The sequence below is a fragment of the Panthera tigris genome, chromosome F2 (genome assembly GCF_018350195.1).
Source record: "Panthera tigris isolate Pti1 chromosome F2, P.tigris_Pti1_mat1.1, whole genome shotgun sequence".
Classification (NCBI taxonomy): Eukaryota; Metazoa; Chordata; class Mammalia; order Carnivora; family Felidae; genus Panthera; species Panthera tigris.
The window spans coordinates 6,707,131-6,719,163 of NC_056676.1; the positions used below are offsets into that span (position 1 = coordinate 6,707,131).

Below are 12,033 nucleotides of genomic sequence, written 5' to 3' on the forward strand. Positions count from 1 at the left end.
ATCATTCAGACAATAAAACCAAGACAGAAATTTTTGAAAGCTCATAGTTTTACACAGAGGAAGAGTTCAGATCTCCCACCAAAACCCATGAGCTACTAAAAACTGTTAGCTCTCTGGGTCATATAAAATAGAAGACACAGCTCTGGTTGGAGTTTTGGTCCATTTGACCATGTTGAAGTCAGCGCAAGTAGCTTCCAGCTCTTCGTTAATCTTGCATGAGCTAGAATGAGTTGGACTTCTTTGTGGTGATGACTGTACCACAGGGCAATGTGCCGCCATTCCCTCAGACTTGAAATTGGTTTATCTCAGGATCCAGCTAAAGAAAACAGAAACATCACTGTTGACCTGGGTTCAGCTTCTTTCCCAGTAGCTAGTAATAACGGGTGGAAGCCTTTGACGGGCAGTGGGCCTGGTCGTGACTTACTTAGCATCAGGTGATCCGGTGTTACCGCTTGGACCGTGTGACTCAGAGAAAGCCGCGTTCACCTGTTGCTGTTTTCAGACTAAGCAGCTAAGCTAACCCCAGGGAGAGCTGAGTAGTAAAATGGACCCTGCTGATTTCAGTTGGTCTGTTTTTTGAACTTCATGGGGTAGATTCTTTGGGGTTTATTTAAGTTTATTTATGTACCTTGAGGGAGAGACAGAGCATGAGCAGGGGAGAAGCAGAGAGAGAGGGAGACAGAGTCCCAAGCAGGCTCCACGCTGTTAGCCCGAGGCGGGGCTTGAAATTCACAAATCGTGAGATCATGACCTGAGGTGAAGTCAAGAGTCTGAGCCACCCAGGCGCCCCCCAGATGCCCCCATGGTACAGATCCTTGAATGAAAGAGACATCCCATGGGGTTTAACCCCACTCAAAGCCAAACACCTTCAGAAATAGCCCCTTTCAGGTCCCAGAAGCCCGGAACCCATCACACCAGAGTTGCACCTCCCTCCAACGCGTGTAAGGACTTTTACCAGTTCCCTTTCCCCAGCCCGTTCACTTGAATCCTTCTAGTTCTTCAGAAGTTAGGCACCGTCTGAGAGGGTCCTGGGTCCTAGCTCCCTCCACTGCCCCCACCCTACGGTGAGCACCCGACCTGAAGAACACACATTTGCAGAACCTGCGAGAGGCTGACACTCAGCCCTGCGCCACGTATCGAGCGCGCCCTGGGTGTGCTTGCCCCGCATGTCAGGATCGAGGTGTAGACTATACGAGGAAAGGTGGTATCTGTGAAAACCCATCCTGCATCGAGGGCAAAATAATGTTAGAAAAAAGCTTTTCCAGACTGGGGAAACTTAAAAGGCAGGAAGACCAAAAGAAGGGTAAAAATCAGGAGCAAATTCTGCTAAGTACTCAGAAATGTTACTGCAGAGAACAAGGAAACGAGAGTCTCTCTTAAGGCTGCAGCACGGAGAATGTTCCTGGAGTTATCACCGCCATTCTTTTCATGCATCTCAGCGCCACCGTCCGTGGGAGCTCAGCGAGCAGTGGAAGTTAAATGACCAGAAGTGGCTCCTGAGGAAGGGAGCTTTGTTCCAGTCGCTTGAACAGGCTCGAAAAAAATATCGGGGAAGGCAGGTATAGGGCATGACAGGAAAGAAGGCACAATTGGTGAGTGTGCCGGTGTGGTTAGTGCAAAAGGGGTCTCATGCTTGTTTGTAGTCCAAACCTATGACCTAGTAGGGTTGGTGTACTTGGAATTCCTAAAGCGATAAAATACCAGAAATAGTTCTCTGCCTTCTCCTCCCACCCCGTTTTGACTTCATTAGTAGCTTCTTCAGTGTGAAGGCAGAGAAAAGGCAAAACTCAAATCGGTTACTTCTGCAACATAGGATAACAAAAGCGTCGCGGGAATGATGGAGTTGTTAGTCACGAGGACGAGTGTCCTGTGCTGTGTCCGCCCCATTCCCGCTGTGGCGCAAGTGCCCAGACTGATAGGTTCTTGCATCCATTATGATCCCGGAAAACGAATGGAAAATTCTAGAGGTGGCTACACACTGTATCATCTCGTTTACATGATATTCTGAAAAATGCAAAACCGTAGGTAAGTAAAGCTACCTCTTTTTAAACTTCGAAGAAGATTACCCCAAAATCTCAATATATTCAGAAGTCGTAAAGTCAGGCTACATTTTCTAATCAGTGCAAAAAATATACAGACGCTAGTGACAGGCTAGTCAAGAAACTAAAAATAAACTTGTAAAATTTTTTTAATGTTTATTTTTCAGAGAGAGACAGTAGGACACAGTGTGAGCAGGGGAAGGGCAGAGAAAGAGGGAGACAGAATCCCAAGCAGGCTCCAAGCCCTGAGCTGTCAGCACAGAGCCCAACACAGGGCTCGATGCAAGGCTCGAACTCACCACGAGATCATGACCTGAGCCAATGTCAGACGCGTAACCGACTGAGCCACCCAGGCGCCCCTCAGAAGTTTATTTTTAAGGGGGATCTGGGTGGCTCAGTCGGTTACGCGTCTGACTTCGGCTCAGGTCGTGATCTGACAGTTTGTGAGTTCGAGCCCTGCATCGGGCTCTGTGCTGATGACTCAGAGCCTAGAACCTGCTTTGGATTCTGTGTCTCCCTCTCTCTCTGCCCCTCCCCCACTTGTACTCTCTCTCTCAAAAATAAACATTTAAAAAAATTTTTTTACATAAACTTCTAAAAACCTTGGATAAAAATAATCTGAGCTGAAATTAGATTTGAGCTCTTTAGAATTCAACAGTAGTGCCACACATCAAAACTCATGGCTATGATCAAAGCAGTAATTGGATAAAAATGTGTAGCCCAAAATGCATTAATTAGAAAACAGCAATGACTGAAAATAAACGAACTACGAATTTAGTGCCAGAGGTGAGGAGAAAACTGACAAAATAGTTTTCAAGCAAGTAGATAAATAAAGAATAGTAGAAATGAAAGCAGAAATTAAGGACATTTACCGTGATAAAAGTAAAAGTTCTTTTACCAGCAAAAAACAGGTTTATTCGAGAATAGCAGAAAATTGCAATGCAGGACCGGCAAGCCACGGCAAAAAACCATAGGCTAGTCCAACAAAGGAGAATAATGTTATTTTATGGAGGAGGAGGAAGTTGGGGGAGGGGTTGTTTTGAAAATCTACACATTTGAGAAAAGCAAGAGTTCATGGTGATGATGGTTTCCCATTGGCTGAGTTGCTGGGGTCGTCAGTTTCTTGTAGGAGATGCAATGTGTATCTATTCCTGTTGTGGCCTGTAATTGATGATTCTTTCCTGTTAAGGAGTCTTCTGTCGGGGTCTGTAATTGCTTGCTGTAATTGACACTGAGCCATGAGGGGTGAGAGCTCCCCCTTCTGGTCCCCTGACTCGATTTTAGTGAGGTTTCCCTTTATTAATTTTCACGTGTGATCTACAGAGGGGTACTTGCCCAGAGGGAACATACTTCAAGAGCCAAGGTTTGTGATAGAAAAAGGAACTCAGAGGCTATATAGATGGATTTGGGATTGGGGTTGCCTTCATGGGACTTAGTCCTCTCAAGTTTCCTTGTATATTGGTTTAACTCTTTAAGGGCCTGAACTGTCCCCTGATGGTAGGATCATTTTCTACGAATTGCTCAGGATGGTTTTGAATTTATGTCCCTTAAGGTGCTTGGTTCTCCTTCACTGGGATCTTGTCTATGAATCTGTATCCTTGCCCATGATTCTTTTTTTTTTTTTTATGTTTATTTTTGAGAGAGAGAGAGAGAGACAGGGTATGAGCAGGGGAGGGGCAGAGAGAGGGAGACCCAGAATCCGAAGTAGGCTCCAGGCTCTGAGCTGTCAGCACAGAGCCCAACGTGGGGCTCGAACCCACAAGCAGTGAGATCATGACCTGAGCCAAAGTCGGATGCTCAACCGACTGAGCCACTCAGGCACCCCAACCGTTGTCCATGATTCTAACAGGAGCTCGGGTCTTAGGCCTTAGAGATAAGACTGTTGTCATATAATACTTGATGTGTCATCATATTCCCAACATGCAGTTCAAGAAATGGCTGTTCTCAGAGGTTGGAAAGTATAATGGAAATAAGCAGCTATTAATGGAATCCAACCACCAGGCTTAAGTTTACCAGAAAATAAGAAATAACCTTCCTGAGCTAATTATGGGTAGGTTAAAATTTTTTTCTAAGATACGTCTTTTTATCCCAAATTACTGAAAGACTGTGGTCAACATTAAGAGTTTGCCTTGGCTTTTACTTGAACTTTGAAGGAATTCTCTTAAATGCCAGGTTCCTGGGAATTTGGAAAAGCCATGTTTGAGTAGGATTATCCTTTGGTTAAGATCTAAATATTTAATAAATTGCCAACCCGTGTTATTCCCATTTCCTCAGGCTGAGGAAATGCCATAAATGATAGAATAAAGCATCTGAGGTCACTGACATTGGTCTTGCACTCATAGAACTCCTCAGGCAAAGGCAGCCAGCTACTGGGGCATTATGCCTGTGCTATGCTTGAGTCTCCCAAACAGACACTGAAGTGATGCCCAGCAGTCTATACCAGGCACCTACCAAAAGAAGAAGACAGTAGCCATGATGAAGAAGCGCTGATTCCATGTTAGTTGGGAAGAACAAATGGAAACGAAATGTGTACAGAGTCCTGCCACAGATACGATGCAGGCAAAGGAAAAAAGATCCATGAAGCTAGTTTGGCCGATCAGACCATATGTCGTCATATGAAAGACTGGCTGAGCTAATTCATACCCATGGTTTATTTTAAAAATCTTGTAAATAGGTCGAATCCATTTAATTCATGTGTTTGATGCTCAAAGAAAGAAGCTGAAGAAGAACAGAAGTCAGAGAAGAAATTGCAGACATAGTCAACCAGCCACTCTTACAAGATTCCAGTAATTTTACAGGCAAACTGGAAATTGTCAGGACGAAGATAATTTCCTAATAAAGATAGATAGATAGATAGATAGATAGATTTTTTTAAATCCCTTATAAAATATTAACCTAATCCATTTCAGCAGTATAATATAAGAGTAACCATCTTTTAGACCCAAGAAGAGTTCACTTAGTAAGGGAAGGGTGATTCAAAATTAAGAAATTCTTTAATTTAATTTACTTCATCAACTATTCAGAGGAGGAAATTCATATTCTTAGTATATGTGCTGCCAAAGCGAGCACATGGAAATTCATATTCTTAATAGATTCATATTCGCAATAGGTTTGTAACTGTGATAGAACTCAACATTTTAAATTTGAAGAATACATTATTAAAGAAAATTCTCACGCCTACTGAAACGTAGAGAGGAAGGTATAACACAGTCCACGTGTTAATGACACAACTTCAACAATTATCGACATGTTGCTGATCCTTAACATTCAGATTTTATTAGCATTGTTTGCTTTTTCTCACACTCTCCTCTTCCCCCACGGCTCAGCAGGGCATAAATCGTCAAGGTTAACTGCTCCCTCCACCCGACACGCCAGCGTCTAGTAATCGAGTGAAAACCATTCACCCAGGATTTCATCATTCATCATCAACCATTCATCTAGAAATTTTGGAGCTAAGAGGGGATAGGGCATTCGTAGATCTTATAGGAATAGCATATATTTCTTGTTTATCCAAAGCTTTAAGTGATTCAAGATGTCAAAATTATTGAACCATCATTCATCATCAGCTATTCATCTAGAAATTTTGGAGCTAAGAGGGCATAGGTCATTTGTAGATCTTATAGGAATAGCATATATTTCTTGTTTATCCAAAGCTTTAAGTGATTCAAGATGTCAAAATTACCGAACCACATGTAAGGTTTCCAAGAAACCATACAAGAGATTCTAACGTTAAATGGAGGAAAAATTAAATAGATTATGAGACCAAGTTGAAGCCACAAAGACGAATTGAAATGTGGAACACTGAGAAAAGAAAGGAATTATAAGTTAGGAAAATGGTTAACAACCATGACTAGTCCAATAGAAATACTAAAAGAACATAATCATCAAGTATTATTCAATGTGGAAGAACAAACTAGAAACATGTTCCAACTGAACCCCATGCTGTAAATTTTAATATCAGCTCAGCAACATACACATCTCATCTTGTCTGATGAAAGACTTCCATGTTCAAAAGAAGACAATGTCGGGGCGCCTGGGTGGCGCAGTCGGTTAAGCGTCCGACTTCAGCCAGGTCACGATCTCGCGGTCCGTGAGTTCGAGCCCCGCGTCGGGCTCTGGGCTGATGGCTCGGAGCCTGGAGCCTGTTTCTGATTCTGTGTCTCCCTCTCTCTCTGCCCCTCCCCCGTTCATGCTCTGTCTCTCTCTGTCCCAAAAATAAATAAAAAACGTTGAAAAAAAAAATTTTTTTTAAAAGCAAAATAATAAACATTAAAAAAATTTTTTAAAAGAAGACAATGTCATATATATAGGACAAAAGTCCAGCAGTAGGTACATGGATGAGCAAATTGTGTACCTCTAGACAATGGAATACTGCTCAGAAATTTTTACAAAAGGAATGAATGATTGATACACATAACCCATCGCAGAATAGTTATGCTGATAGAAAGAATCCGGACGAAAAATATTCCATTTGTATACAATTGTTTGAAAATGCAAATTGGCATATGGTGGGAGAAAGGTGAGTGATGGTCAGGAGCAGGAGAGAGGGGCCAGAGGGAGGGACGCCCACGGGGTGTGAGGAAGGTTGCAGTTGATAATGTGGTCTGGGCTGTGGTGGCGGTTTCACAGGCATGTACATGCCAAAACTTACAATTCTATCCCTTAAACATGTGCAGGCTGTATGTCTGTTACACCTCAATAAAGCTGTTTTCAAAAACGTGTAACAGACTTCGATGACATTTGCCTTTGATTTCTAAAGACTGTATTTAGCCACGAGCGACCAGATGATGTTCTCTCGGCGTTTGCTCACTAAATCGTTAAAAGTCTTCCCTAGATTTAACAAATGAGGCATGTACAAACAAATGAAACATGTTAACTAATAAGATAGGCAGGCACAACTTATGTTGTACTATGTAAATGATAGAAGGAAGTTTGCTTCAATCCTTGAAGTTATCTTCTCCCCGAAACCCCCAGCACACATGACACATATGGGCAAAGGGCTGTCATTAAAGAAGACAAAGGTGGGGTGCCTGGAAGGCTCAGTCGGTTAAGCGTCCGACTTTGGCTCAGGTCATGATCTCACGGTTCCTGGGTTCGAGCCCCGCATCGGGCTCTTGCTGACGGCTCAGAGCCTGGAGCCTGCTTCAGACTCTGTGTCTCCCCAGCTCATGCTCTGTCTCTCGCTCTCTCGCTCTCTCTCTCAAAAATAAATAATAAAACATTTTTAAAAATTAAAGAAGACAAAGTTACCTAATAATACTGCTACTTTCAATATTTATGGAAACTCCTGGCCAGTGAAATAAGACCAAGGAGAGGAAAGATGCTTGTACTTGGAAAGGTACAGAAAGTAAACAGGCAAGTGTGACTATTTATAGACAGTATAATCATCCAACTAGGAAACCCAAGAGAATCAGTAGAAAGAATTCATAAGAATACTAGAATTCATAAGAGAATTCAGCAGGAAGGCAGGTATAGAACACTTAGCCTTCCTATGCACCAAAATAACTATTTAGAAGCTTTCTGTTTACAACAGCAGCAAAAACTGATCTGTAACATACTCAAAATAAACCTGTCAAAAATATGCACGACTTATTGGAGGAAAGCCTTTAAAATATACAGAAGACGGGCTCTAAATGAACAAATATTTCAGGTACTGATTGGGGAGACCCAGTGTTGGCAGATGTTGGAAACATAGTCCCTTGAAACTTACTGACATTACCATGTCATAATCCTTTCTTCTTCTGGGAAGCTATTGGGAATTTTTTTTTTTTTTTTTTTAATGAGGCAAGTTGCATCAGTATCTCTTAGAAAATAACAATTACCACGGCGCCTGGGTGGCTCAGTCGGTGGACTGACCAACTCTTGATCTCAGCTCAGGTCTCGATTTCAGGGTTGTGAGTTCAAGCCCCCCAAGTTGGGCTCTGCACTGGGCATGAAGCCTACTTTACCGCAGATGTCACTTCCCATAAATCTATAAGTTCAGTGTGGTCCTGATTAAAACCCCAACATGGTATTTCTGGACTCTGAAAAGCTGATTCCAAAATTCAACTGGATGAAAAAAGACCTGAATAGCCAGAAACAATTTTTTTGTAAGTCATGAAGAGAACTTCACCTCCCCAGTGTAAAAACATACACTGGAACTATGATAATTAAGACAAAGTTCAACAGAATATAAGAATAGGTCACAGTAGGAAGAGAGAAATCTAGTGTTGGAGTAGAGTAACACATGCAGAATTTAATCCCAAAGGCCTATTTAAGGTTCTTTTTTTTTTTAATTTTTTTTTAACATTTATTCATTTTTGAGACAGAGAGAGGATGAACAGGGAAGGGTCAGAGGAAGAGGGAGACATAGAATCTGAAACAGGCTCCAGGCTCTGAGCGGTCAGCACAGAGCCCGACGCGGGGCTCGAACCCACAGACCGCGAGATCATGACCTGAGCCGAAGTCGGACGCTTAACCGACTGAGCCACCCAGGCGCCCCCTATTTAAGGTTCTTGAATGTAGCTTTGGTATTTTTTTTGCTTCTTACTTCACCAACAATTGAATGATAGTGTCAAACGCAGAAGCGCACTCAGCAATTTCTCATTCTTCCGCCGCTTGTTTTGCGCGTCTCCTTCAACCATTCTTGTGGTCCTCGGGAAGAGGAGAGGTTGAGGGGCATAGACCTCGCCTACAGTGGCCTGATCTCCACTGAGGTGGGCCAAGGAGACCGTCCCTGCAGATGCCAGGATAGGTCAGAGCGGGCCACAGGCCACGGCCCTCCCTTGCTTCCTGGGAATCGTTGCGCAACACTCACTAGCAGGCAGAGGCCCAGGGCTTTGCGCATACCCAAGGGGGGGGGGGGGTAGCTTCTTCAAGGTTTCGCAGCGAGTTAAGACTTGACTGTCAGTGGGGTCTCAGGACTTGTGGCCTCCCTCTTGGGACAATTCCTCCTCCTGCCTGGGTAGCATGCCTGACATCTCACCCTGGCTTCCTCCCGCGTCCGTGTTCTGGCCTCGTGGGCATCCGGAGCTCAGCTGTCGGCGGTGGCTGCGCCCCTGTGGTTCAGCCCGGAGGAACCGCCCAGGCTGAGAAATGCTCCTCCTCGTAGACCCCGCCGCCACGTGGTCACGTAGGTGATGTGCGTGTTCGTCCGACGCCCCCCACTGACCCGGGGGCGTTAGGGCGGGGACCCTCCACTCATCCGTCTCTTCACAGAGCTTGGCAGGTGCTAGACATGCGTGAATGCTGGCGATACTCACGGATTAAAAGCAGCAGGTTTGGCCAGAATTAGCGGAGATGACGCGGGCAGAGACACAGTGCCTCTTCTCAGCGGTCCACACAGCGGACTCCCTGGCCTTGTGTGGCGGTAACCGCCCCCTCCCCTTCTCCTTGCGCTGTTGCAGCCCGTGGGATCCGAGCGGACGGAGGTGCGGAAACGGCAGATGCCCGCGGCCCAGGAGACCACCGGCCCCGCGCCGGGCCAGCACGGAGCGGGGAGCCGCGGCTCCAACGCCTGCTGCTTCTGCTGGTGCTGCTGCTGTAGCTGTTCCTGGTAAGCCCTGGGCCCCTGTCGTCACTACGCCGACCGGGAGGGGGCGCCCCTGAGTAGTGCCAGCTTGCGATTCCCTCTAGACGAGCTGTGCAAACACCACTGCGTGCCGGCCGCTGATACGGGATCTCCGAAGGACGACAGACACACACGCACAGACGCACACACAGAGACACAGACACACACACACAGAGACACAGACACATATATACACACAGGGACACATACATACACAGACACACACATATGCACACACAGAGACACAGACAGACACACAGAGAGACACAGACACACACACATACACACAGAGACACACACATATATATACATACACACACACATATACACACGACACAGACGCACACACAGACGCATACACAGAGACACAGACACACACGCACAGACGCACACACAGAGACACAGACACACACACAGACACACAGGGACACAGACATACACACACAGAGACACAGACACACACACAGAGACACAGACACACACACACAGAGACACAGACACATATATACACACAGGGACACATACACACAGACACACATATGCACACACAGACACAGACAGACACACAGAGACACAGACACACACACATACACACAGAGACACACACATATATACACATACACACACATATACACACGACACAGACGCACACACAGACGCATACGCAGAGACACAGACACACGCACAGACGCACACACAGAGACACACACACACACACAGACACACAGGGACACAGACATACACACACAGAGACACAGACACACACACAGAGACACAGACACACACACACAGAGACACAGATACATATATACACACAGGGACACAGACACACACACAGACACACATACGCACACACAGAGACACAGACACACAGAGAGACACAGACACACACATACACACAGAGACACACACATATATACACATACACACATATACACACAGGGACACAGACGCACACACAGACGCATACACAGAGACACAGACACACACACACAGGGACACACAGAGACACACACATATATACACATACACACACATATATACACACAGGGACACAGACACACACACAGAGACACAGACACACACATATATACACACGGGGACACATACACACGCACAGACGCACACACAGAGACACACACACACACAGAGACACACACACACACATATACACACAGAGACACACACATATATACACACAGGGACACATACACACACAGACACACATACGTACACACAGAGACACAGACACACAGGGACACAGACACACACGCACAGACGCACACACAGAGACACAGACACACAGGGACACAGACACACACACACACACAGAGACACACATATATACACACAGGGACACATACACACACACAGACGCACATACGCACACACAGAGACACAGACAGACACACAGAAAGACACAGACACACACACATACACACAGAGACACACACATATATACACATACACACACATATACACATGACACAGACGCACACACAGACGCATACACAGAGACACAGGCACACACACACAGAGACACACACATATATACACATACACACACATATATACACATACACACACATATATACCCAGGGACACACACACACACATATATACACACAGGGACACATACACACGCACAGATGCACACACAGAGACACAGACACACACACACAGACACATAGGGACACAGACACACACATATACACACAGAGACACACACATATATACACACAGGGACACATACACACACACACACACACACACATACGTACACACAGAGACACAGACACACAGGGACACAGACACACACACAGAGAGACACATACACACACATATACACACACAGACACACACATATATACACATACACACACAAAGACACAGACACATATACACACAGACACGCACATATATACACACAGGGACACATACATACACAGACACACACATATGCACACATATACAGGTACATACATACACACAGGGACACATACACATACTCACATATACACACACATACACACCGAGATACATAAACACATTCACACATGCACATACACGTACACACCCCTATACACATATAGACACATACACACAGAGACACATACATACACACAGAGATACATACATATAGACACACACACACACATACACATAGACACATGTGCACACACACACACACACATATACAGACACACAGGGACACAAACACATGCACACAGAGACACAGACACATATACACACAGAGACACACACATATATACACACAGGGACACATACACACACACAGACACACATACGTACACACAGAGACACAGGGACACAGACACACACACACAGAGACACACACACATATACACACAGAGACACGCACATATATACACATACACACACATATATACACACAGGGACACATACATACACACAGGGACACAC

The 12,033-nt window shown here is 45.0% G+C and overlaps 1 protein-coding gene across 3 annotated transcripts in view; it reads left to right on the top strand.

Moving 5' to 3' along the window:
- RGS20 (regulator of G protein signaling 20) overlaps positions 1-12,033 on the top strand; it is an 85,699-nt gene that overhangs the window by 55,512 nt on the left and 18,154 nt on the right. The window contains exons 1-2 of one of the 3 annotated variants that reach the window (XM_042973554.1): positions 9,062-9,150; positions 9,425-9,573. In XM_042973554.1, coding sequence (XP_042829488.1) covers positions 9,464-9,573 — 110 coding nt within the window. In that variant the 5' untranslated portion in view covers positions 9,062-9,150; positions 9,425-9,463. Of the gene's footprint in view, positions 1-9,061; positions 9,297-9,424; positions 9,574-12,033 lie in introns of those variants that run through there. The other 2 variants (XM_042973553.1, XM_042973552.1) reach the window with 2 other exon arrangements.